This window comes from Acipenser ruthenus, chromosome 58 (assembly GCF_902713425.1).
Source record: "Acipenser ruthenus chromosome 58, fAciRut3.2 maternal haplotype, whole genome shotgun sequence".
Lineage (NCBI taxonomy): Eukaryota > Metazoa > Chordata > Actinopteri > Acipenseriformes > Acipenseridae > Acipenser > Acipenser ruthenus.
The window spans coordinates 699,249-726,253 of NC_081246.1; the positions used below are offsets into that span (position 1 = coordinate 699,249).

A 27,005-nucleotide genomic window follows, 5' to 3' on the forward strand; every position below is an offset into this window, starting at 1 on the left:
ACACACACACACACACACACACTTGCAGCATTTGCACTGCAAAGCTCACTGAGCAAACGCAACACGAAACAACTGGCGCCATTTGGGATCCCCATTAAAAACATTGCATAGGAAAACATAACGCAGTAGGAAGCACGTGGTGATCTCTGGGATCCAGTTTCAGGTCTTCTCCTCGCGATCCCGCCCCTCCTTGGACAGGGAGATCAGCCAATCAGTCTCGCAACATGGATTAGAGCGATTCTGCGGCCAATAGTACGCGACGGTTCCAATCAGGCACGCCTACTACTAGTGACGCGTTCATTCTGTTGCAGGAAATTGAAACGTTGTTTTGTTTTGTGAGGTTGAGAGAGAGAGAGAGGAGAGCAGCAGCTGTTGGTTTTACAGTATTTTATTACCTGCTGTTTAAAGTATTAGGTTGGGTGAAATGTTTCTTAGTGATTTATATTATATTTGTTCGTTTATTACCTGCATTGAGTTGTGAAACAAAGAGTTCCCTTTCTGTTTTATTTCTATAACTCAGACACAGTGGATCGTGTCAGCTGAACACAAACGCGCTTGAAGTTCAAGCTGTACATGATGCTGAAAGACCAAAGTTACTCCTTGCAAAGTAAGACGAGTCTATTTGTTTTCTTTCTTCTGGCAGAAGATGTGCTGATTTTATATGAATGTTAATTCTCCATTTAAAAAAAAATAGAAAGTCAAAGAGGATTCTGCTACTCGAGTCTCAAGCTAACAGTCAGTGAAGATGGAGGTCAGTGTCTCCGTGTCGTTCTTTCAAGACGAGCTCGCCTCTACCATCGAGCACGCAGTGAAAGCGGCTGTAGACACCGTCTTGTGCCAAATCACAAAAGTTGTCGGCGGCAAATTCACTGAATTCCGAATGGAAATGGCTGGAAAGGAGAAAGAGAATGAAAGTCTGAAGCTGAGATTGGAAATATCAGAGAGCGAGTTGAAAGCAGTGCGGGAATGCATGAACGCTGCAGATGCAGACATTAAACAACCTCTCAGAAACATGAACCCCGACTGCAATGAACAAGACTTTCAGAGGAACGAGAACCAGGGATTATTTCAAGGTAAGGATAGAAAATAAATACTTGTTTCCGACAAGATTACCAAATTCTCAAATGCTGTCAAAATAAAAGTAAGGAATTACTGTTTGATATTCTATCATTAACTAGCAGTTTGTCAGTCCCAAACCGTTGTGACATGTATATTAAATAAATGGGAAAAATTATCATTTGTTAATCAGATTATTCTGCCTTTAGTTTTATTGGAACTGTGGTACCATTCAGTAGAGCGAAAATTATAAAGGGGTGCTTGAGCTGAAACCTCCAGACAGAAGGGGTACAGTTAAAAAAAAAAAAAAACACGTTTGAAAACTGCTACCTTAAACTATCAGCGTTTTACCTGTTTGTTGAGGCATTCTGGGAAATGAAGTCCTTTCACAGACCTTTAAAATGGTAGGACTACATTTCGTCCTACTGTGTTATCACAGTATTTAAGCCATGGAGCCCAATGTACTTCCCCTCTATAACCTTTCCATATACTTTACCACACCGGTTACATGGCTACTGGATTAGGTTTTGTTTTAGATACATACCCTAAACATGTGTTATCCATTTAGCCATGGATATTTTAGAATATGTATTTTTTTCTAATGAAAAGTAGAAGGGTCATTTGTACTGAAAAATGCTTTTAAAATTCCAGTCTAACGCATACAAATAATTTTAGAGGTATTTATAATCCCCAACAAGGCGAATAACACAGAGGTTGATAGGAGTTGTAATAAATGTTTTATATGATAACACAAAAAAACAAAAAACGTGGAAATGTGGGTGGGGTGAAATCTTGTTGTTTTTTTTTTAAATTTCAGAAATTAATTTCAGCTTCAATTTGAGGCATTGATCACCCCGCTACCACAGATACTTTAGAAGCAATGTTGGATCCAGCCTCATTCCCAGCTCCCCATCCTGTAGTGTCTGGAAAACTAGAAGTCTCTATAGGTCATAATTCATGATGTTTCTCAATTGGCCAGGAGCCCAGTGAACTCAAGCAGACACCTGCCGGGCTGGCCTTTGTCTTCCTGGTAGCTCGCTGTCCACTTCCACTGTCAAGCACTACATTTTATAAGACTGTTTTTTCGACGGTCTCAAATAATAAACAATAATGTTGGACGGCTTTCGTCCGTCCGCACACAAACATCAACATCATCATCATCATCATCATACTACAATACAAATAGAAATACACACATGAATAAATTAATATCCACAAGGGGTGTGCACCCCATCACAGTGCATTATATCCATTTAAAAGAAATACAATTAAAATGAAAAAAAAACACACCCTCATAAATTGTTCCACCAGAATGATCCAATCACATCTCTCAGTAGAATTCTGACAAGGGGCTGGCTTTGTAGAGGAACCTGGCTAGTAAGTAAGAGTTATAATTTTGTACAATTTTCTTTCACACAGATCCTAAAGAGAGCCATGCTATACCTAAATCTGAAGCACAGGAGGGGCCAAGGATAGAAGCAGTTTATACACAAGAGGGGTCCTTTGATCAGGAGTGGTGTGCAAGTCTAAAGCAGGTTACAGAGCTGACATGTGTTAAAGATGAAGAGGTCCCTCAACAAGAATGTGTTCTCTTTGAAGAGGAGTTCTTAGAACAGGAATGTGTCCCCATCACAAAGGAAACTCCTACAGAAAATAATGTCTGTACACTTGAGGAGAACAACCAGCTGGGATCCAGCCTGTGTGATGATTGTCCACCTGAATGTGAACTGGGATTTGGAGGTAATTATACAAAACAAGAAACATTGAGCTGCCTGTTAACCGTGCAGAAATGAGTTATTAAACTGTAGGAGTGTGCTGAAGATTTTTCGTAATTCCAGCTCAATTTAACCTGACCACTATGTCAATGGCTTGAAAGTTGCAACAAAACTATCCTTGCTGCTGTGACCCTGCTAGATGTGCACCCGCTATCTTGACTGTTCTGAATGCTAGATATTTGCCTTTCCCTGTTTCTGGTAGACTGTTTGCAGTTGTGCTGCTCCCACAGCTTTATAGTGGTGCTGGGATCACATGACTCATCACTGGGTGATGCCAAATCCAGTCGGGTTGCTAAGTGTCACCAGAAGAAACATTTCAATACATCACTTGCATGTAAACCTGATCTTATACTTGTATTCCTCAGTGATATTAAGTGGAGGTGGAAATCAGTGACTCGTACATGTGAGTGATAATAACTGGAGTGTGTTAATAATCAAAGTGATATTCTCAAGCATTTGTATTTAATGACACCCACTATATTCAGCCTGGCTGGTATGAACAGGAGTGATATTAAGCGGGTTTGACTGTATTTTCATCAGAGTTCACTCTAGGAGTTGGTCATGAGGGGAAGCCCTGCAGAAGAGTGAATGTGTAAGAATGCTGTACAATAAACTGTCTCCTCTTTTTTTTTTCTCATGCAGCTAAAGAAAATCTCAAAGGAGAGAAATCTCATCGCTGTACAGAGTGCAGGAAGATATTCAGTCGTATATTGTTCCTTAAAAGACACCAACGCATTCACACAGGAGAGAAACCTTATCACTGCACCGAGTGTGGGAAGAGATTCACGCAGTTAGGAAATCTTCAATCACACCAGCGCATTCACACAGGAGAGAAACCTTATCACTGTACTGAGTGTGGGAGGAGCTTCAGACGGATAGATAGCTTGAAAGTCCACCAGCGAACTCACCAGAATGAAATCTTATCAATGATCTGAATGTCTGAAGAGTTTAAGTCACTTATCAAACCTTAAGACACCATAAAATGCACAATAGAGTGAAGCCCTATAACTGCAAATTGAGTCAGTTTCTGGGTCTTGAAGGACACAAGAGAATCCACAGGATTTCAGCCACCTGAGGACACCTAAACACCAGGAGTAAAAGTGGATAAAATATAGAAATATTCAATGCAAACAAAAGAATAAACTTGCTTGATAAATAGTGTTACTCCTAATCACTTCAGATAAAAAACTTACACTCACGGATGGGACATGAGAACTACTCCATCCTGTTTGGACCATTCATCATCTTGAATCATTCTGATTTTGTTACGTCACATTAGTAATCTATGAAATAGATTGTAATTGCATCTGCAAGAGTCCACTTTTCTCTCAGTTTGAACATTAGGATTATTATATATAACTCCCCACTCACTAGTGACCAAGTATCCAGCTCTTTCAAGACAATGTTAAGGTTTGGTCAATTTGCAAACTGCACACCTCAAACATACTTTTGTTGTTGATAGGCTCTGACTGTAATATAATGCCTCTCAATATACAGTTTCACAATGGAAATGGAAAAACTGATTTTTATCAGTAACCTGAGAATGAATGCCAAAGATGCATACCTTGAAAATGTCCCCTCTTTGAATTGTAGGTGTTTTATTTCAGATTACATCTAGGGGACACACAGGGACACTGTCTTAAATTGTAGTGTACAACTCGCTGGACAAATCATCCCCATATTCTGCTTTAGGACAATTCCATGATAAAGTGACTATGGCCATGAAAAAAAAAACTTGCATATATCAAATATATTTTCCTCTATTTTTACTAAAGGGTGTGTATTTATCCATGCTGTATTATTTCAATGTGTGTCTTTACTTTAGAGCCATTTGAAGTTCCTGTTAAAAAGCTATATTTTCAAAAGTCCAACTTCCATACATTGTCGGTGTCAATGCTTGGATAAATGTTTTAGTTGCACGTTTGTAAATATGTCACATTTTGAGTATGTAATACCAAGTTATAATATTACATTTTCTTGGGATAAAGGAAACGATTTTACAGTGATACAAAATGGTATTTCTATAACCAAATATCACATCCGTAACATTTTCTTTGGTAAAGTTTTTAAAAACACTACATTATATTTTTTCAAACTTTCTCTGCAAAGCTAACTTTTTAAAATGCATGTTATGGAATACAAATGTTGACCCTTTCTTAATAGTAAGTGCCCAGATTAGCTTTATGGATGTGACAGTGGTAAGCTTGATGAGTAGTCATGTATTTAATCATGCACAAGCAACATATGAATTGTAATCATTAAAGGGCATCATAGCACATAGCCATGAGGCCAAGTAACAGATCACAATACCACAACATCATGCCAGTCATTTTAATAGGGTTTAAAGTGTTTTCTTTCAGCTGTTGACCTTTCTCTGTTCATGTTATGGCTCCTCCTTAAGTAAAATGTCTAGCACCGTGCCGTGCCGCTAGTTCAAGTGACAAAGTTAGTGAGAATGTGCTAAAAACACGTGTACAATACACCTTTAAACTGAAGTGACATCAGGGTGTTAGTTCTGCCACTTCATTCAGTACACTTAGATCTGACTTTTCATTTTGCGTCGCGTTATTATAACAATTCAGGATGCACTTTGGGATGTTTTTTTTTTGTTGTACCAGTACAAGTTTTTATTGAATAATTCCATTTTGAATCACGTTTAAAAAATCATCATTGTATTAGTATTTTGTGATATATATATATTTATAAGAACATAAGAAAGTTTACAAACGAGAGGAGGCCATTCGGCCCATCTTGCTTGTTTGGTTGTTAGTAGCTTATTGATCCCAGAATCTCATCAAGCAGCTTCTTGAAGGATCCCAGGGTGTCAGCTTCAACAACATTGCTGGGGAGTTGGTTCCAGACCCTCACAATTCTCTGTGTAAAAAAGTGACTCATATTTTCTGTACTGAATGCCTCTTTATCTAATCTCCATTTGTGACCCCTGGTCCTCGTTTTTCAGGTCGAAATCCCACCTCAGCCACTGACTCATTGTGTGACCCTGAGCAAATCACTTTACCTCCTTGTGCTCCGTCTTTAGGGTGAGACGTTGTTGTATGTGACTCTGCAGCTGATGCATAGTTCACACACCCTAGTCTCTGTAAGTCGCCTTGGATAAAGGCGTCTGCTAAATAAACAAATAATAATAATAATATCACCTAGCTTAAAAAACTAAATGCTGAACAGTAACTTGTAAACATAAAAGAGATGGTGTGACGGGGTACACCCCACCCATCCAGATAAAATCGTGAGAATGCGTGGTCAACAGCGAGTGCTTATTGATAAACTGGCTGTTGACCATGCACATGATAAAACCCGTGCTGAATGTGGTTGAGGGGTAAAGTAGGTAATTGATACCCAGTCTACCCCTCTGCCTCAATATAAAAGACCTGCAGCTTTGGCTGAACGGGGTGGGTTCTCCAGAGGAGGAAAGAAACAAGTAAGAAAGTAAGCAATTTGGTTTAGTGTTCACTTTGTTTTGTCTGTTAAATATTTTATTTAATAAAGAAACAAGCTTGTTTACGCCTCACCCCATAGTAATTGCCTGTTGTGTATTCCATTCATTTCCTGGCCTGATGGCACCACAAAGCCAACTAGCCACAGATGACCATCTCTGGACTCAGAAGTGTCAAGAGACGGTACATTCAACAAGGTCTGTTTCTGTATTAACTAGACAGCACAGACAGGTAAACTATGGAAGAAAGTAACAGCCAGTCTCCAATGAATCATGTTGTAGAAAAAAATGAAGCATGATTGTGGGATACTGCAGCTTTAAAGACTACAAAAAGTAAACCATCAATTTGTATATAAAAATGAAGTTATACCAAGATGTAACAACATGTGTTTCAATATATAACAACATATGTGTTCCAGTACCTGACTTAAGTGCTGCATTGATTTCCTCACAAGTTAGTCTGTAATTTGATTGTCGAATTGCAGGGTTCAACTGTAATGTTTGAAATAAGGGTTATGAAGGTTTACAATAACAAATCACTGGTCTGGCTAAAACTGCTCTTATCAAGAATGTATACATGGCAGAGTGGACAGGACAGAGATTGTGTACGTGGCTGAGTGGACAGGACAGAGATTGTGTACGTGGCTGAGTGGACAGGACAGAGATTGTGTACGTGGCTGAGTGGACAGAACAGAGATTGTGTACGTGGCTGAGTGGACAGAACAGAGATTGTGTACGTGGCTGAGTGGACAGGACAGAGATTGTGTACGTGGCTGAGTGGACAGGACAGAGATTGTGTACGTGGCTGAGTGGACAGGACAGAGATTGTGTATGTGGCTGAGTGGACAGGACAAAGGTGGAAGTACAGAGACTCTTGGCATGATACCTGTGATATGATAATGGGGTGATAGTGACGGAACATAGCAACTGTTTTGTAACCAATTAGCTTTCTACACAAGGGAAATAATACCTCCAGTTCAGGTCAATATTGCGCACCTGTCTTCTAACTGTATTTAAACTAGATGACCATTGTGCCATGCGTAGAGGTATAATTGCACTAACCATGTATTTCTGTATTACTAATAATCTTTGAATGCTAATCTTTTACAATGCAAGTACAATAAATAAGGTTGAATTTAATTTAGTCACTGTTGTCAAGTATCATCAATAACATGGCTTAGGATAAATCGTGAGATGATTATAGTTGCTTCCACAATCCTTACAGAATCTTCTGCAGTTCTGATATGATCAAGTAAAGCTTTACACCCAAATCCCTCTCTTGGCTTTGGAGGATACTACAAGGGAACAAGGTTTTCTGCTCCATAGCCCAAAGAATTCAGCACCATTCCTATACCCGATCAGTCCTCGTCATTGTATGAAATGTGTCCATTTGCTGTAGCCGCATTCCTTTTTGGGGGTCTTCCTGGGCCCAAAAATCCATTCTTCTCCACTCAGATAATTCAGATACAGTCGTTCATCCCCCCACCATATAATTCAGAAGGATTACCTGGTTATGTTACTCATCAGTTCATTCTCAGAGCTCAACACATTCTCGGCCACCTGAATGTAATTGCTCATTATCTTTCTCGTTTCCAAATGCAGAGATTCAGAGATGTGGCTCCTGAAGCCGACCTACTGCCAACTCAGGTTCCTCCCTTTTCAGACCTGACATTCATGTGAGCCACCCGCTGCATTCCCTGATTCTGCAGGCTCAAGAAACAACTCTTCTCAGCATCGCTCCCCGCTCACTGCAAATGTACTGGTCATCCTGGAATTGCTTTGAAAATGTTCACATTGCAATCAACATTCCCATCATTTTCAATGCCTGTAGTATCATCCTATATTATGTCCCTTTAAGAATAGAGCAATAAGAGTTTCCTCCAGCAAAATTTCAATTTCCGGCATCCAGTTTTTCCACAATCTCATTTTCGGCGCCCCCAGCTCTACACTCGGCAACTCACAAATGTCACTAATTCTGAAAGGGCTTCAACGATCAGAATCTCCGTCTCCCCGTTTGCCTACCTATCACCATCAACATACTCTCCCAGTGCATCTCATTCATTCGCTCCGGCTACTCCTCCCAGTTTTTAGATAAAACCTTAGAACCCCCTTTTTCTCTTAGCCTTTTTGAGTCTACCTCGCACTCAAATAAATTCAACCCCCAGATTCACCCCTGTATCTCCGACCTAGCAATCACCTCATCTGATACCTTTTCCTTCCTGCTCAAAAGAAGTAAAACTGACCAGGAGGATTGGGGAACACTTTTCTATTTGTTTTTAAATTAAACTCCCATGTTGGCCCATATGACCCCTTTCTCTCTTATCCATCTCCATCTTTCTCAGGGCACATCACCCTCAGACCCACTGTTTTATTAACGAAATCGTCACCCGACATTGGTTCTTCTTTCACCTTCACCAGATTCTTTCCAGGTCTGGATTCGCAGCTGAGCAGTTCTCCGGTCACTCCTTCAGAATCGTAGCAGCTTCTCGCCACGGAGATCCAGACTCAAACAGTTCGGTTGTTGGTCCTCCAGTGCTTACCAAGATTACATTAAAACAAATATTACAGATCCTAAAAATGCTTTTACAAAAATGTGCTCTTAACCCTTTGCGGTCTATTGTCGGACTGGGTCCGACATTGCAATTATTCCTCTCAGGTCCTTTGTCGGACTGGGTCCGACATCATTATAGCAACGCAAAAAACAGGTTTCTAAACCTGTTTGACTATGGAAAAAAAATACTTTTAAACAGCGCGTCTAAAATTAACTGCGCGTGTGAAAATTAATTAGACCTGACGTGCCTGACGCGCAATTAATAAATGGACCGCAAAGGATTAAGCGTTAGTAGCCTGCCTGGAGGAAGGGCAATCGAATCAGCCATGGATTCCCAGAGGTTTATTTCCCAAAAATGGATTTTGTTTTCCTCTCCTGTGAGCTGATGATCATTTGTTAAAGGTTGGCTAAACCGTCAAGTGGACTATATTCAAAACTAATCGCGGCACTGACACCGGCTTGTTCTTTTTGGGGGTCTCCGCCTCGTCCAGTCAGCCAGGCAGCGAGCCCTCAAACCAAGTTAGGTTTGATGCCAAATTAATGTGTATATACAACATACTTCTCTGTAAAATCGCATACTCCGCATTCTCCACAATAAATATTTGTACTAAAACATTTTGTGATTGGTGTTTGTCCCGAACTACTGAAATGAAGTTCTTTTTTTTTCGTTTTTTTTTGTTGTTTGTTTTTAAATTTAGTCGTCGGCAATTTTTTTACCCCGGTTTTCTCCCCAATTTAGCATGCCCAATTATTATCTGTATCCTCGGCTCACCGCTCGCAACCCCCCCGCCAACTCGGGAAACGGCGGCTGGAACACGCGTCCTCCGAAACGTGCTCCTGCCAAGCCGTCATTTTTCGCACTGCAGATCCACAGCAATGCCACCAGACCTATAGTGCCGGAGGACAACACAGATCTGGCGGCTCCACTGCAGAGCCACAGGCGCCCTATTGGCCACAGGGGTCGCTGATGCGCGGTGAGCCGTGGATTCCCCTGCCGACCTAAGCCCCCCCTACCCGGGCAGCGCTCAGCCAATTGTGCGCCGCCCCCTAGGAACTCCCGGTCACGGTCGGCTGTGACATAGCCTGGATTCAAACCTGCGATCTCCAGGCTATAGGGCACATCCTGCACTCCGCGCGGAGCGCCTTTACTGGATGCGCCACTCGGGAGCCCCCTGAAATGAAGTTCTTAACTAAAGTTCGGGAGGAGGTCAGACGCCAATCTCCGCATCACCAAATTGAATAATTCAATTTACACATTAGCTAATTAAGATTGTTAGCACTATAAATACCCTCTTCACTTACCTCTCAGTTACATTTCAATTTCATCGTTACCCACCACCTCCCCATCTCCACCTTTCTTAAAAACAATTTCTAGGTTTTGTCAATGGGGGTCTCTGCCTCCAGTAGGCCAGGCAGCGAGCCCTCAAACCAAGTTAGGTTTGATACCAAATGAATGTGTATATACAGCATACTTATCTGTAAAATCGCATACTCCACATTCTCCAAAATAAATATTTGTACAAAAACCTTTTGTGATTGGTGTTTGTCCCGAACTACTGAATAATAATAAACATTACCTCACACAATAACAATAATATCTATATCACAATATGTATCATTTATGTTTGTTAGGCAGAGCAGATAATGAAGACATTCATTACCTTCAGATCACTACTCTTGCAAATTATATATATATATATATATATATATATATATATATTGGATCAGCTCAAATCTCAGAAATGACACTGGGAGACATTGAAAAGGCAGAATTTCAGGGGAACCCGTAAATTTCTCACGCCTGATAAAAACAGAAAATAATGAACTTGGATTAATCAGTTTTATTGAAGTTTTTATAAATCACATTGAAAACAATGTAAAACATTGTGCACAAATATATTGGGATGTACAAATCATAATTCTATAAAACCTTTAAAATGATGATGCCCTTTCTCATTGAGATGTAATATAAAAACAGCACTTCTCTGGGCAGTGTCACGATTGGGTTTATCAGATTATTTCCCTCAATCTTCATCAGAACACAATTAACACACAGTTTACTAATCATGCTAATGGAAATCCTTCTTACTGATTAAAACAGTTTTTTTTTATTTTCATTCCAATGCAGTTTATTATGTTAGGAAGAGTTAAACAGACATTAGTTGGAAAGACAACAGGCAAGGTTTTAAAGCTAGTTCAAAGGGACATTTTAAAAGAGAAATCAATGATATTACTACTATAAAACATATAGGAATATACTTTGTAATGTAAGAGATTCAGAACAGTGTGTTTAATATTGATGGATCTGTGTCATCTGTAGACATTCACCAGTTCTCACAGTTTTTATATTAAGCTGCAGTTTAAAAAGACTGAGTGTGGGTGTACACATACTCACATTATGCCTAAACTTTCACAACTTGCATTTGTGTCTTTTAAGAGAACCGGAAGCAGTAAAAGACTTCCCACAGTGTGTGCAGTGATAAGGTTTCTCCCCAGTGTGGATTCGCTGGTGATCTTTAAGATCTCCTAATCTCCTGAAACTCTTCCCACAGCCAGCACAGACATGTGGTTTCTCTCCCGTGTGAATTCGCTGGTGGTCTTTAAGATCTCCTAATCTCCTGAAACTCTTCCCACAACCAGCACAGACATACAGTTTCTCCTCTGTGTGGATTCGCTGGTGCATTTTCAAGTTGCTGGACTGAATGAAACTCTTCCCACAGTCAGCACAGACATGTCGTTTCTCTCCTGTGTGGATTCGCTGGTGTTTTTTCAAGTTGGCTGACAGACTGAAACTCTTCCCACAGTCAGCACAGACATATGGTTTCTCTCCCGTGTGAATTCGCTGGTGGTCTTTAAGATCTCCTAATCTCCTGAAACTCTTCCCACAGTCATCACAGACATATGGTTTCTCTCCTGTGTGGATTCGCTGGTGTATTTTCAAGTTGCTTGACTGAATGAAACTCTTCCCACAGTCAGCACAGATATGTGATTTCTCTCCAGTGTGGATTCGCTGGTGCATTTTCAAGCTTTCCATCAGCCTGAAACTCCTCCCACAGTCAGAACAGTGATGTGGCTTCTCTCCTGTGTGAATTCGCTGGTGTTGTTTCCAGTGGCCTGACTGACTGAAACTCTTCCCACAGTCAACACAGACGTATCGTTTCTCTCCAGTGTGGTTTCGCTGGTGAAGTTTCAGGTTTTGTAACTTTCTGAAACTCTTCCCACATGCACTACAGCTAAGTGGTTGCTCTCCAATGTGAATTTGCATGTGTATTTTCAAGTTTCCTAACTGACTGAAACTCTTCCCACAGTCAGCACAGACATATGGTTTCTCTCCTGTGTGAATTCGCTGGTGGACTTTAAGATCAGCTAATCTCTTGAAACTCTTCCCACAGTTAGTACAGACATATGGTTTCTCTTGTGTGTGAATCCGCTTGTGGATTTTAAGATCTCCCAGTCTCCTGAATCTTTTCCCACAGTCAGCACAGACGTATTGTTTCTCTCCAGTGTGGATTCGCTGGTGACGTTTCAGGTTTTGTAACTGACTGAAAGTCTTTCCACATTCTGTACAGGACAGAGAGTCCTGCAAGCTGCTTGTTTTAATGTGGTCACCCTTCTCTTTGACATGGACAGGTTCTAGTTCAGGAAACTCCTCTTGAATGTGGACAGGCTCCATCTTTGAATCCTGCTGTACCTTCAGAACTTGCTGGTGGTGTTCCACGGTGCTGTGGTGTCTGAAATCTGCCCCGAAATCGTCATGACAGTTATATGGTGTCTTTCCAGTGCCTGTTTGCTGCTGTCCATTCGGGATTCCTGACTCCCTGAAAGTCTTCACAAATCCAGCACAGTGATGCAGAGGAGATGTTTCAAGGTTTCCTTCAGGATTTAAACTCTCCCCACACCCAGGACAGGGGAGAGAGCCCTGCAAGCTGCTTAAGGGTTTAGAATTAAGACTAACCCTTTTAAAATTGACTGATTCCAGTACAGGACTCTCCTCTTTTATTTGGACTGATTCTAGTACAGGACTCTCCTCTTTAATGTGGACTGATTCTAGTGCAGGACTCTCCTCTTTAATATGGACTGGCTCCATTATTGAATCTTCTCTTTCACAAGGATAATCCAGTATTATCTTCTGAACAAATTTCCTAAAAAAAACATATAATACAACCTGTTACAATCCCTTAAATTCTATGAACGTGGCTTACCAACTCCAGACTCCATTAATTACCATTTTCACAAATGTGCTGTATTGAGTGAGATGAAGGAGATTTTCTATAACAAGGAAGGAAGGAAGGAAGGAGAGATGGACCAGAATCATGGAAACTTCTAAACAGATAAATATTAAAATATGTAGAAAAAGCACACTGTAGATCTATTGACTTTGTCATCGCAAATATATTGCAGATGTCATGAGTATTCCTATATTTGAACAGAAATCTAAATCAAATTAAATCTAATACATCTGGCTTTGCCTGGTGATAACGATCTATCTAACACTTTGAATATGCCAGGAGTCCATGAAACAAAGGCTAATTAAATCTCAAAGAGATCTAAATATAGCGGACGCACGACCACACCTAGTGGAGGAAGGGGGTTTAGTCCACTAAACACGCACAGCAAAAGAAAGAAAAAACACAACCAGTTCAAATCAGCTTAAAGGACACGAGATCTGAAACAATTTCACATCCTCTTGATTTAAAACCACTACAAGTACAATATGCAAGTGTTTTTAAGAACATAAGAAAGCTTACAAACGAGAGGAGGCCCCATTCGGCCCATCTTGCTCGTTTGGTTGTTTGTAGCTTATTGATCCCAGAATCTCATCAAGCAGCTTCTTGAAGGATCCCAGGGTGTCAGCTTCAACAACATTAAATTTTTTCATAAATCACCTAACAAGCGCAGAAGAAAATGAACTGTTTGCGATGTCTAACCAAAGTCGCATTCCCGACATATTAAAAATAACAGTAATTCAAAATAAAATCAGAATGATTTAGCAAAAGTGATGTATGTTTTATAGTTTCCCTTTCCTAAATTATGATAATGAGCTAGTCAGACAAGAGACAGGGGGGGGGGGGGGGGCAACAACAAATCATGATTGCGAGCCCAACTCCGGCAAGAACAAGCCAATCAGAGCTTTAAAACGGGAGATTTAAACAACCTCTGTCTGGAAAGTATAAAAGCAGACTAGATATTTCAAGCGCTCCATCCACATCAGACGCCCCGACACTTGGAGATAACACAAGGGACTGTGACTGCACGCTGAAACTCGACTGCTTCCAGGCTAGGTGTAACAATTCTCTCAAATATCTATTTACCTTTTGTGTGTGCCTCGTTGTAGTGTCAGTATGTACTACCATTTCATTGGAAAATTGTTGTTTAAAACCTTAGTTCTTATTGTAATGCTTTTAACATATTAATGTGTAACTGTTTTGAATAATTCCCGAACGTATTTTGATTGCATGCTTAATAAATACCATCTTTCTAAGAAGAGATTCCCAGTACTGAGTCATCCACTCACGTTGAACAAACTAGATTTATTGAACTTGAATTTGAGTAATTACTGGTAGTTCATGGCAACGTGTAAATCTCTATTGTTTTCTGAGAACGATGTTGAAAACGGGTTTATACATTATAATAAAACACGGTTATTGCTTTTAAGAATATTAATGGTCAACAATAGTGCCCACAACCCACATATTTAACCACTGCTTATGAAATGACATCATTTCTTTCACACAAGACAAAGTTTTGTGTTTAGTACAACCGGCCCCTGCTGTTCATATGCCAAGCGCTTTCTGTTCTGCTCCGGAAGAGCCATTAGCACTCTTCTGTAACTGCAGACCCCTGGACAGTATTATCTGTGAGAGGACAGAGAAACCCCACAGCACTAGATCAGTGTGACTTACGGGCTTCACAAGAAAGTGGTGAGTTAGTGTGTGTGAAATCCAAATACTAGAGAAGAATTGGCATCTTGTATCAGAGTTGCAAACCATAAAAAACTCTACATGTCCAGCATGTTTTTTTTTATTTTTATAGTGTATAAAGATAGATTTATACCCTGGTAGAAATCAAACAATATGAACAATATCACTAAACTGAGATTTTAATAGAGATAAACCACGTATGATCCTTCTCTCAGTTATTTTAAAATATACACATCAATATTTAAATTAATCTTTTTATACCTAATGTATATTATTTTGGCAGGAACCAAAGAAACAGAACCACAGAAATGTGTCAAATAGAAGTGAAGTAAAGCCAGATACTGCACTGGAAGTTTACAAAACTGTATACAAGTCACCTGTTCTGTGGTGCGGAAGAATACTTTGCAATTATCATTGTTATTTTTTTTAATTAAAATTGTTCAATCAATTCTACTCTAGTATGGTTGATGTCATGAATAGGGTTTCTCTGTGATATGGAATACAGCAGATGAAACATGAGCTCCGATTGGCTGAAAGACCCTCAGTCTATCACTGCATTTACGAGGTGTCACTGTATTGTAATCCTTAGCAATCTATTGCAGGTTTACCAAGCTATGTTAGAGATAGCAGTGTGGAGTAGTGGTTAGGGACTCCTGACCGGAGAGTTGTGGGTTCAATCCCCAGTGGGGGACACTGCTGCTGTACCCTTGAGCAAGGTACTTTACCTAGATTGCTCCAGTAAAAACCCAACTGTATAAATGGGTAATTGTTTGTAAAATAATGTGATATCTGTATAATGTGAAATAATGTAAAATGTGATATCTTGTAACAATTGTAAGTTACCCTGGATAAGGGCGTCTGCTAAGAAATAAATAATAATAATAATAAAGATACAACACCATTTGTGAAAAGAATGAATAGAATAAAGCATACACTTCCAAAGAATGCTATTTTATCTTACATGGATGTAAGTTTACAAACGAGAGGAGGCCATTCAGCCCATCTTGCTCGTTTGGTTGTTAGTAACTTATTGATCCCAGAATCTCATCAAGCAGCTTCTTGAAGGATCCCAGGGTGTCAGCAGTGTGGAGTAGTGGTTAAGGCTCTGGACTCTTGACCGGAGGGTCGTGGGTTCAATCCCAGGTGGGGGACACTGCTGTTGTACCCTTGAGCAAGGTACTTTACCTAAATTGCTCCAGTAAAAACCCAACTGTATAAATGGGTAATTGTATGTAAAAATAATGTGATATCTGAATAATGTGATATCTTGTAACAATTGTAAGTCGCCCTGAATAAGGGCGTCTGCTAATAAATAAATAATAATAATAATAATATTAATATTAATTTCGCATTGTAACCCTGTACTGCCCTGTAACACCTGTAAATCGCCTGGAATAAAAGCGTCTGCCAAATACATTATTAATAATAATAATAATAATAATAATAATAATAATAATAATAATAATAAGTTAAACCTGTGTTAGCAAGTACAGTTCTAAATTGCTATATTGAAGTGGATTATAACATTATACCCTGCTTTTCGATCTGTTTGCTCTAAACGTTGTATGGTAAGCGTATGTTGATGCTGGCTTCGTTTTAACATGTTTAACATAATATTATTATTAACCGAGTGCATGGCTTCCATCAGGGTTATGTGTTCAGTGGCTCCCAGCGCCTGTACCTCTGCTAGATATACGTGTAATTAAAATTAAAACTTGACGCAGTTCCGTTTCCAAATTCCACTCTGAACTTGCTGTGTACTGTACTGTGGTATTATTATCACGACATCAATGTGAATTAAATGTGTAAAGTTGTGTTTACCTCTCGCTGTCTGTATCTCTCTCTCTCTCTGCGGTCGGCGCGTACGTTGTTGTTGTTGTCTTTCTTTATCTCAACACTTCCGTTTCAAATCTAAACCGTCACTTTAAGTAAAACCATTCGGATAAATGTTTGTTTTCGTTTTGTTTTAAATCCGTTGATAAATCAAATCAAATGACTCGCAGCACGAGCAGCAGCTTCGGCATACAAAGCTCCTCAGGAGATTACATATGAAAACACAACGCAGGAGGAGCCAACATGGCGAACCCCGGCATCCAGTTTCATAACCGCCTCTTCTCAACGCGATCCCGCCCTTGGGTTCGACAGGGAGGCCAGCAGCCAATCAGTCTCGCAAGATGGAATTGGAGTGTTTTTACAGCCAATAATACGCAAGAGTTCCAACCAGCCACGCCCACCGCCCGTGACGCTATATTTCATTGCAGAAAATAGAAACGTTTGCTTTGTTTATTCTTCTTCTTCTTATTATTTATTTATTAGCAGACGCCCTTATCCAGGGCGACTTACAATTGTTACAAGATAGCAAATTATTATTATTATTTTTTTTACATACAATTCCCCATTTATACAGTTGGGTTTTTACTGGAGCAATCTAGGTAAAGTACCTTGCTCAAGGGTACAGCAGCAGTGTCCCCCACCTGGGATTGAACCCACGACCCTCCGGTCAAGAGTCCAGAGCCCTGACCACTACTCCACACTGCTGCCCTACTACTCCACACTTCTGCCGCAGATAGATTGCCCCCAACCGCTGACCCAGGACCATAAATAAGCCTTGAAACTCCCAGACGAGCGGGAACCAACGGAGACATACTGGGAGGCAGAGAGAGAGAGAGAGAGAGATTTTTATTTGCACTTAAAATTATCAGTTACAATGATCTGATTACAGAAAAAAAGCTCCTGTAACTGGGTTGCTGACGTCACGTTGACATCTGCACGTTTGATTAATCACTGTGGTATATTAACTTTTGCATTTAATGTTGTCTTTTTGATTGTATCACCTTGTATAAAGCACGTTTGTTTTGGCGCATTGCTTTCTGTAGATTTGCACTGATCACACGAACACGTTAATGTTGCTCTCCTGTTCGCAGCTCCCATGCGTGTAAATTGATTGGTTTGGAGGAGCTGAGCACCTGGTATAAATGTTTCCGATGTCATCCATTCGAGAGAGTGATTTTTTTTTTTCCACTGCGATGTGAACCCGAGTTTGTTTGGAGTGGAGGCTGAAGCCGCCGAACCCCTTTTAAAAATTACCCCACTAGAAAGTGAGCTCCTGGGGTGACACAGTCAATTCTGACGTGGCAAGCTGAACAGATTCCAGAAAGATCTGCTCAGAATGCTTGAGATGGCGATTTCTGAAATGTTCGGGTTTTTTTTAAAACGGGAAATAAAACAAAAACCGTGAAAGTATGAGTATTGTAATTTGTATTTATATTTACCAGAGTATTCATACTTCTAAATAATGCAGAAAGATTGAGCGAGCTCTGCACGAATGATACGTGCATTTTTAGAAAGGGAAATCAGAGAATCAGCTGCAAGACAGATGCAAATATGCTTATGTTTGCATAAAAGGCATGTCGTATGCAGACAGGCTAATAGAATTGAATCTATTCAGTCTTGAACAAAGAAGACTGCACAGTGATCTGATTCAAGCATTCAAAATCCTAAAAGTATAGACAATGTCGACCCAGGGGACCTTTTCGACCTGAAAAAAGAAATAAGGACCAGGGGTCACAAATGGAGATTAGATAAAGGGGCATTCAGAACAGAAAATAGGAGGCACTTTTTTACACAGAGAATTGTGAGGGTCTGGAACCAACTCCCCAGTAATGTTGTTGAAGCTGACAACCTGGGATCCTTCAAGAAGCTGCTTGATGAGATTCTGGGATCAATAAGCTACTAACAACCAAACGAGCAAGATGGGCCGAATGGCCTCCTCTCGTTTGTAAACTTTCTTATGTTCTTATGTGAATGCTTTGCAAGAATGCTCTCAAAATGATGATGTCAGAGTCTCGATTTAAGGTTGATATTTAGAATAAACTGAGTGCAAAGGTTGTTGCCAGTTATTGTGAAAAATGTGCGCATTTTAGCCTCAGAGGGAATGTTGGTAAACAATGTACAGGTGCTGCCTCAGTCTGCTTAAATACAGCAACGAGGCTGGTCAAGACCCGAACAAGACCGGCTTAGTACAGGACCGGGTATGTAAGCACCGGTCAGTAGCGTTTTGGAACCGGGTCTTCAGTACCAGTTTGGTAACTTTAGCACCAGGTCAGAACTGGGATGGTACTGCGTCCATACAGTCCCGGGTCAGTGACTGTAACACCAGGTTGGTATGGTACAGTACCTGGTAGGAAACGGGATGGTCAGTTCTTGAAAGGAAAAATGCTGCGGAGGTCCGTTAGCGCTGTCTTTTTGTGCCCTTGGGGCGGGCCATGACTGCGTCACAGGCTCGTCAAGCAGCTTTGATATAATGTTTTCTGGTTTCGGGTCTTTAGGAGGTAAATACCCATATGGTAATGGTTACATTTCATACTTGAAAGGGAATCGGAACGGTCTACAAGATGATGAATGGTCCAAACAAGATGTAGCAACACGTATTTTCAATCTGTGAGTGTAAGTTTTTGATCCTGTGATTAGGAATAACCCTACTTATCAAACAAATCCTCCCCCATCTTAACAATACTTAATTCAGCTCCTTGTTATATTTATTAACTGGTTATTTCGAGTTTCTCTTGTAGCATTTTAATGAGAATGCATGAAGGGAACAGGATACACAGCCTTTCCAACATTTAAACATGCGTAAGGTTTTTCCAGAATTTTTTTCTATTTATTTTGGATTCATTTCATACAAGGAAAACACAACATAGTTATTTATTTATTACATTTATATAGTGCTTTTCATTCAAAGTATCACAAAGCACTGCTCAGTACATTTAAAAGAAATTGCATTTACACAACACAATACCTTTGTATAAAGATCCCCAGGCATGTCACACACACAACTGCTACATATTAAATAGCATATTTAAAAAAACAGCATATGAAAAAAAAATTAAAAAGCAGAAATTTAAGTTACATTAAAACCCACCAAGATGAGAGAGTAGTTTTATAAAAGTATGGTTTTCAGTCTTGACAAAGACTGTAACAGTCCCAGCTTCCCTGATGAATGAAGGGAGGGCATTCCATCATTTAGGGGCTCTGCATGAAAAAGCCCTTCCTCCCGTGTTCATTTTGTTGACGCTAGGAATAACCAGCAGCCCCACATCCTGTGATCTAAGAGTGTGATTTAGATGATACGGGGTCAGTAACTCCAGCAAATAACTAGGTGCTAATCCATTCAGGGCTTTATAGGTTAACAGCAAAATCTTAACCTATTCTATACTGCACAGGGAGCCAGTGTAAGGAGGCTAAAACTGGGGTAATATGTTTACTTGTCCTGGTTTTAGTCAGAATTCTAGCCGTGGTATTCTGAACGGATACCAGAGAGAAGTGCCCCCAGAGCCCGCACCTGCACCCTCGCCCCGCAGTGATGGAATGACCTTCCTAGAGATGTCATGACTGCCCAGTCCCTGACCACATTCCGGCGCCTCCTCAAGACTCACCTCTTCAGACAGCACCTGTAGAACTCCTTTTCCCTCTGGACACTTATCGCCCTTCCTTAATGCGCTTTACTTGCACTTATCTGCTCCCTATTTTACTGCATTTAATCCTGTACTTGAGTACAGTAATCTGTCACAAGTGTTATTTAATCTGTAGTATTTTGTATTTAATTATATCCTGATGTAACTATCTACTCCATTACTGATTTGTATTTTGTCATATACTTGTACTTGCTAGAACCAAAGTCATTGTATTTATCTTGCTCTTAATTATATTAATACTTGTACTGTGATTCTTGAAATGTATTTTTGTTTACGATTGTAAGTCGCCCTGGATAAGAGGTCTGATAAGAAATAAATAATAATAATAATAATAATAATAATAATAATAATAATAATAATAATTACAGTAATCAATTCTAGATTAAACAAAGGCATGCATTAGTCTGTCGGCATCAGATACAGAAATAATTGGTCTAAGTTTGGCTATATTTCTCAAATGGTAACTTCCCTAAAATAAGTCTCAAATGATAGATCAGGATAGATGACAGATATAAAGGGAATGTTTTTGGAGTAATTCTTTAAAACTGTTTTTGTAAAGCAGAATATGGGGATGATTTGTCCAGCGAGTTGTACACTACAATTTAAGACAGACAGTGTCCCTTTGTGTGTCCCCTAGATGCGATCTAAAATAAAACATTTAAAACCAAATTAATTATTTGAATTAAAATTCCAAAAAGGGGACATTTTCAAGATATTCACCATTTGCATTTAGTCTCAGGCTACTGATTAAAATCAGATTTTTCCATTTCCATCATGAAACTGTATATTATTATTATTATTATTATTTATTTCTTAGAAGACGCTCTTATCCAGGGCGACTTACAGTCGTAAACAAAAATACATTTTCAAGAATCACAGTACAAATATTAATACAGTTAAGAGCAATATTGGGGGCATTATATCACAGTCAGAGCCTGTCAACAACACAACTATGTTTGAGGTGTGAAGTTCAGAATTGACAAAGCTTATCACTCACTTGAAAGAGCTGGAGACTTGGTCACTAATGGGGAGTTACATATAAAAACCCTAATGCATGAGACGAAAGTGGAATTTTGCAGAAGTAATTACAATCCATTTCATAGATTACTAATGTGATGTAACAAAATCAGAATGATCTACAAGATGATGAACGGTCCAAACAAGATGGAGAAGTTCATATATTCCATCCAGGAGTATATGGTTTTTAATCTGAAGTAATTAGGAGCAACCCTATTTATCAATCAACTTTATTCATTTCTTTTTTGCAGATATATCTTTATTTTAATCAAATGTTATCCTCGGGTTTAGCTGTCCTCTAGTGTCTGAAATCCTGTGAATTCTCTTGTGTCCTTCAAGCGTCTGTAACTGACTGAACTTCTTTCCATATTCAGTGAAGGGATAGGGCTCCACTCTTGCGTGAATCTGATGGTGTCTTTTAAGGTTTGATAAGTGACTGAAACTGTTCAGACATTCAGCACATTGATAAGGTTTCTCTCCTGTGTGAATGCGCTGGTGTGATTGAAGACTTCCTGATCGCGTGAAACTCATCTCGCACTCAGTGCAGTGATAAGGTTTTTCTCCTGTGTGAATGCGCTGGTGTCTTTTAAGATCTGTTAAACGACTGAATCTCCTCCTGCACTCAGTGCAGGGATAAGGTTTCTCTCCTGTGTGAACGCGGTGGTGGATTTTAAGCTGTGATAAACTACTGAAACTCTTCCCACAATCAGCACAGGGAAATGGAGCCACTCTTGTGTGATTCCCTTTAGCAGCTAGAGAAAAAGAGAAGAGAGACAAAGGTTATTGTACAACATTCTTACACATTCACTCTTCTGCAGGGCTTCCCCTCATAACCATGACCAACTCCTAGAGTGAACTCTGATGAGAATACAGTCAAACCCGCTTAACATCACTCCTGTTAATACCAGCCAGGCTGAATATAGTGGGTGTCATTAAATACAAATGCTTGAGAATATCACTTTGATTATCAACACACTCCAGTTATTATCACTCACATGTACGAGTCACTGATTTCCACCTCCACTTAATATCAATGAGGAATACAAGTTAAGATCAGGTTTACATGCAAGTGCTGTATTGAAATGTTTCTTCTGGTGACACTTAGCAACCCGACTGGATTTGGCATCACCCAGTGATGAGACATGTGATCCCAGCACCACTATAAAGCTGTGAGAACAGCACAACTGCAAACAGTCTACCAGAAACAAGGAAAAGCAAAGATCTAACAGCATTCAAAACAGGCATGATAGTGGGTGCACATCTAGCAGGGTCACAGCAGCAAGGATAGTTATGTTGCAAGCCATTGACATAGTGGCTGGGCTGCCTCCCTAGCTTAAATTCAGGTAGAATGGACAAAACTATGAATCTTCAATACACTTCTAGAGTTTAGTAACCAGTTTCTACAAAAATAACAGGCAGCTCAGTGTTTCTTGTTTTGTATAATTACCTCTAAATCCCAGTTCACATTCAGGTGGACAATCATCACACAGGCTGGATCCCAGCTGGTTGTTCTCCTCAAGTGTACAGACATTATTTTCAGTAGGAACTTCCTCTGCAATGGAGACACATTCCTGTTCTATGAATTCCTCTTTAATAGGAACACATTCCAGTCGAGGGACCTCTTCATCTTTAACACATGTCAGCTTTGCAACCTGCTTTAGACTTGCACACCACCCCCGATCAAAGGACTCCTCTTGTGTGTAAACTGATTCTATCCTTGGCCCCTCCTGTGCTTCAGATTTAGGCAAAGCATGGCTCTCTTTGGGAACTGTATGAAAGAAAATTGTACAACATTATAACTTTTACTAGCTATGTTCGTCTACAAAGACACCATCTTATCAGAATTCTATTGAGAGATGTCATGGAGTCATTCTGGTGGAACAATTTGAGGAGGTGCTTTTTAAAGGAATACAGAGAGCGTCCTCTACTAACACAACCAAGTGAATAAACTCTTTACACCCAGGAGCTTGACAGTGGAAGTGGACAGCGAGCTGCCAGGAAGACAAAGGCCAGCCCTGCAGGTGTCTGCTTGAGCTCACTGGGCACCTGGACAACAGATACAAATCATGAATGATGGCCTCTAGAGACTTCGACTTTTCCAGACACTACAGGATGGAGAGCTGGGGATGAGGCTGGATCCAACATTGCTTCTGAAGTATGTGGTAGAGGGGTGATCAATGCCTCAAATTACAGCTGAAATTAAATAAAGAACATTTCACCCCAACCACATTTCCATTTTTATAAATATTGTTGTGTTATCAAATAAAATATTTATTACAATTCCTATCAACCTTGTGAGTTATTTGCCTTGACTCAGGGATTGTATCAAAGTAAATTAGCTGTATGCGTTAGACTGGACTTTTAAAAGCATCCATTTTCTGTACAACTGACCCTTATACTTTTAAAGTACAAAAAGTCAAATATCCATGGCTAAGTGTATGACACCGGGGGAAAGTGGTAAGTGATAGCAGGTGTATAGCAGGTGCAGTGCGGATACAGTAATTCCAAGAACACACAGACAACAAAGTACGGGTGAAAATGATTGATTTAATGGTGTATAATCCAATGGTGTGATGACCCGCCAGTAAATAATAAAGAGCTGGCAATACACAACAATGTGTATTGCACAGTAATGAAATGAAAGGTTGCAGTCCCGCAAATAGACACGGTACAAAACACACACAATTAGACGCACACGATCACTGTTCCAAAGTGAGTGGTCTCAGTGCTTGTGGTGCAGAACATAAATTACGTGCTATTAGTGAAACAAGTGCTGATATTTGTGACAGTAGTGCAGTGGTGATCCGGTTTCGTGCTGGCCCTTGGCGACAGCTCCGGATCTGTGTTTAGCCGTCTAGTGATAACAAACACAGACAATTACTAAACAGACAAAGAAACAAAACGCTCACTAACTCCTTTGGTTAATTATTTTGGGCAATCTCCCGGTCATTCCAGTTTCCTCGTAGCAAAACCCAAGCGAAGGAAAAGATTTACAATTCTCCAGCCCCTTTTATGCGATTATGCATGACCCCTTGGTAAACGATTACAGCTGACTCTATTGCCTGCAGCTGCTACCTCCTTTACCTTCCAGGTCAATACATTCTCGCACTGGAGTCTCGTCTTTTTCCAGGCTGATTGACTTCCCGACCCAGGGAAAGAACTGTCAGGACAACCTGTCCAAAGCCTTTCCCTTTCGCTACTTCGTATCCTCACAGGTCGAGAGGGAGATTTACAACCAGAACTCATTATATTTCCGTCACAGACACATTTTCAGGGTATGTATCTAAAATGCAAATTAAAGTCTCCTTTAAAATACAGTAACAAAACCTAATCCAGCAGACGTATAACCGGTATGGTAATGTATATGGAAACGTTAGAGAGGAAGTATATTGGGGGCCCCACATTACCCAAAGTCTGTACCCCACGACTTAAATACTCTGATAAAATGGTGGGGAAAAATAGTCCTTCCATTTAAAAGTGTGTGAAAAGACTTCATCTCCCCAGAATGCCTCACAAACAGGTAAAGAGCTGATAGTTTAAGTGATCAGCTAACCTGAGACAGCTGTGTGTAATTTACTGTGAGAAGGTCAGTATAAAAGTCCTGAGTAAACAAGCCTGTGTGGCTGTGCGAGGGTGAGGACCTGTTTAGAGCCGAGTCCTGACAAAGAGACTGTATTAGTACAGTGACCATATGGCTCTGTGTTCACTGGGACAGTTTGGGACAGTTCAGGCTTTTCAACTTGCAACCCAGTGCATTGTGGTACATTTTACCTGTCGCAGGTACCATTCTTTCCTTTTAGAGAAGCAGGACTACGCTTATCAGAATGCATTGGGTTGCAAGTTGAAAATCCTGAACTGTCCCAGACTGTCTTGGTGAACACGGAGCCATATGGTTACATTATTATTATTATTATTATTATTATTGTTTATTTAGCAGACGCCCTTATCCAGGGCGACTCCCAATTGTTATCACATTATACATTATTTCACATTATTTTTACATACAATTGCCCATTTATACAGTTGGGTTTTTGCTGGAGCAATCTAGGTAAAGTACCTTGCTCAAGGATACAACATCAGTGTCCCCCACTGTGGATTGAACCCACGACCCTCTGGTCAAGAGTCCAGAGCCCTAACCGCTACTCCACACTGCTGCCCTGTACAAAAAATAATTTATTTCCTTCCTATCATCTACTGCTAAACAACGTTCAAGGGTCACACAACCTAGTGGTTCAAATGCTTCCATTGGTTCATGTGGGGTCGAATCAGCTGAGGCTTCGGTCCCATCACCAGACTGCATTACTGAATCAGTGAACTTGAATCTGTGTTCTTGTAACTTTATTATTAAGCATGTTTGGATTGGATTGGATTGGACTCTATATAGTTTAGTTAGCGCTCCCAGAAGGAGGTTGAGTTCTGTTTGTTTGCATTTCCTTAAGTATCAAATCTAAGGCACAAAGTGCAGCGTTTCACAAATAAAACTACATAAGTATTGTTGCAGGGTGTTGTGTCCACCAGCATCAGGAATCTAAAAAATATATGACAAAGTCTCCCAGACTGAAAAATCAAAAATGTATCTAAAAAATATTTGCCGGCAAACAATTAGACTGGTGTGCTATTATATTAGGACAGTAGAGTTGAGTTATTAACGGGACTCATAATAAGCGCTTTAAAAGGATCTTAAGAGAACATTCTAACCAATACAAGATTATTTAAAGAGTTGGAATGACCAAGCAACACCATCAAAAAGATCAATCTTACCTTGAAATAATCCCTGGTTCTCGTTCCTCTGAAAGTCTTGTTCATTGCAGTCGGGGTTCATGTTTCTGAGAGGTTGTTTAATGTCTGCATCTGCAGCGTTCATGCATTCCCGCACTGCTTTCAACTCGCTCTCTGATATTTCCAATCTCAGCTTCAGACTTTCATTCTCTTTCTCCTTTCCAGCCATTTCCATTCGGAATTCAGTGAATTTGCCGCCGACAACTTTTGTGATTTGGCACAAGACGGTGTCTACAGCCGCTTTCACTGCGTGCTCGATGGTAGAGGCGAGCTCGTCTTGAAAGAACGACACGGAGACGCTGACGTCCATCTTCACTGACTGTTAGCTTGAGACTCGAGTAGCGGAATCCTCTTTGATTGTAATTTATTTTATTCACTCATCTCTCTCTCCCCACCATAAACAAAGCAAACGTTTCAATATCCTGTAACGAAATTCATGCGTCACTAGCAATGGGCGTGCCTGGTGAAACCGTCGCGTATTATTGTCTGCAGAATAAACCCTAGCCCCAGCTTGCAAGACTGATTGGCTGTCCTCCCTGTCAAAATAAGTGTGGGATCAGGATGTAGAGGTTATGAAACTGGATACCGGGGTTCGCCATGTTGGCACATGTTGCGTTGTATTCTCCTATGCAATGTTCCCTTATAGAGCCGGAATGGCGGCAGTTTCGTCTCACTGCTTTGTACTGCGCATGCTTAGTTAGCTTTGCACCCCAGAGCCGCTGCAAATGCTACTAGTCTGTGGGTCAATATATTTTTGTTTAGAAACGGATTGTTTTCTTTTTAAAGTGGCGGTAGATATAAGAACATAAGAAAGTTTACAAACGAGAGGAGGCCATTCGGCCCATCTTGCTCGTTTGGTTGTTAGTAGCTTATTGATCCCAGAATCTCATCAAGCAGCTTCTTGAAGGATCCCAGGGTGTCAGCTTCAACAACATTACTGGGGAGTTGGTTCCAGACCCTCACAGTTCTCTGTGTAAAAAA

The 27,005-nt window shown here is 40.2% G+C and overlaps 3 protein-coding genes across 4 annotated transcripts; 1 reads left to right on the top strand and 2 right to left on the bottom strand.

The window, feature by feature from the left end:
• Window positions 1-134: 134 nt before the first annotated feature.
• On the top strand, window positions 135-6,412 carry LOC117967263 (zinc finger protein 397-like). Its single transcript, XM_034914710.2, has 3 exons — window positions 135-1,073; window positions 2,476-2,796; window positions 3,474-6,412. Exons 1-3 carry the CDS (start codon window positions 746-748, stop codon window positions 3,764-3,766), a joined length of 942 nt encoding a protein of 313 aa, XP_034770601.2. The 5' UTR covers window positions 135-745; the 3' UTR covers window positions 3,767-6,412.
• A 4,247-nt stretch (window positions 6,413-10,659) lies between these two features.
• LOC117407606 (zinc finger protein 660-like) lies at window positions 10,660-16,878 on the bottom strand. The gene is made up of 2 exons (XM_059018199.1): window positions 16,576-16,878; window positions 10,660-12,975 (listed from the first exon to the last, which is right to left on the bottom strand). The coding sequence occupies exon 2, from the start codon at window positions 12,918-12,920 to the stop codon at window positions 11,244-11,246; it is 1,677 nt and encodes a 558-aa protein (XP_058874182.1). The 5' UTR covers window positions 12,921-12,975; window positions 16,576-16,878; the 3' UTR covers window positions 10,660-11,243.
• Window positions 16,879-19,418: 2,540 nt separating this feature from the next.
• On the bottom strand, window positions 19,419-26,548 carry LOC131724988 (zinc finger protein 300-like). Of its 2 annotated transcripts, XM_059018217.1 has the most exons (3): window positions 26,007-26,548; window positions 22,693-23,013; window positions 19,419-21,997 (listed from the first exon to the last, which is right to left on the bottom strand). In XM_059018217.1, exons 1-3 carry the CDS (start codon window positions 26,332-26,334, stop codon window positions 21,510-21,512), a joined length of 1,137 nt encoding a protein of 378 aa, XP_058874200.1. In that variant the 5' UTR covers window positions 26,335-26,548; the 3' UTR covers window positions 19,419-21,509. The 2 variants fall into 2 exon arrangements, with proteins under 2 accessions (XP_058874200.1, XP_058874201.1); XM_059018218.1 differs by lacking the exons at window positions 19,419-21,997; window positions 22,693-23,013 and adding an exon at window positions 23,057-24,099.
• Window positions 26,549-27,005: the final 457 nt, after the last annotated feature.

Coding starts and splice junctions, on each gene's coding strand:
- LOC117967263 (XM_034914710.2), top strand. CDS start 746: ATGGAGGTCAGTGTCTCCGTGTCGTTCTTTCAAGACGAGCTCGCCTCT. Junction 1,074..2,475: donor GAACCAGGGATTATTTCAAG/GTAAGGATAGAA, acceptor TCTTTCACACAG/ATCCTAAAGAGAGCCATGCT. Junction 2,797..3,473: donor ATGTGAACTGGGATTTGGAG/GTAATTATACAA, acceptor TTTCTCATGCAG/CTAAAGAAAATCTCAAAGGA.
- LOC117407606 (XM_059018199.1), bottom strand. CDS start 12,920: ATGGAGCCAGTCCATATTAAAGAGGAGAGTCCTGCACTAGAATCAGTC.
- LOC131724988 (XM_059018217.1), bottom strand. CDS start 26,334: ATGGACGTCAGCGTCTCCGTGTCGTTCTTTCAAGACGAGCTCGCCTCT. Junction 23,014..26,006: donor GAACCAGGGATTATTTCAAG/GTAAGATTGATC, acceptor TCTTTCATACAG/TTCCCAAAGAGAGCCATGCT. Junction 21,998..22,692: donor ATGTGAACTGGGATTTAGAG/GTAATTATACAA, acceptor CTTTTTCTCTAG/CTGCTAAAGGGAATCACACA.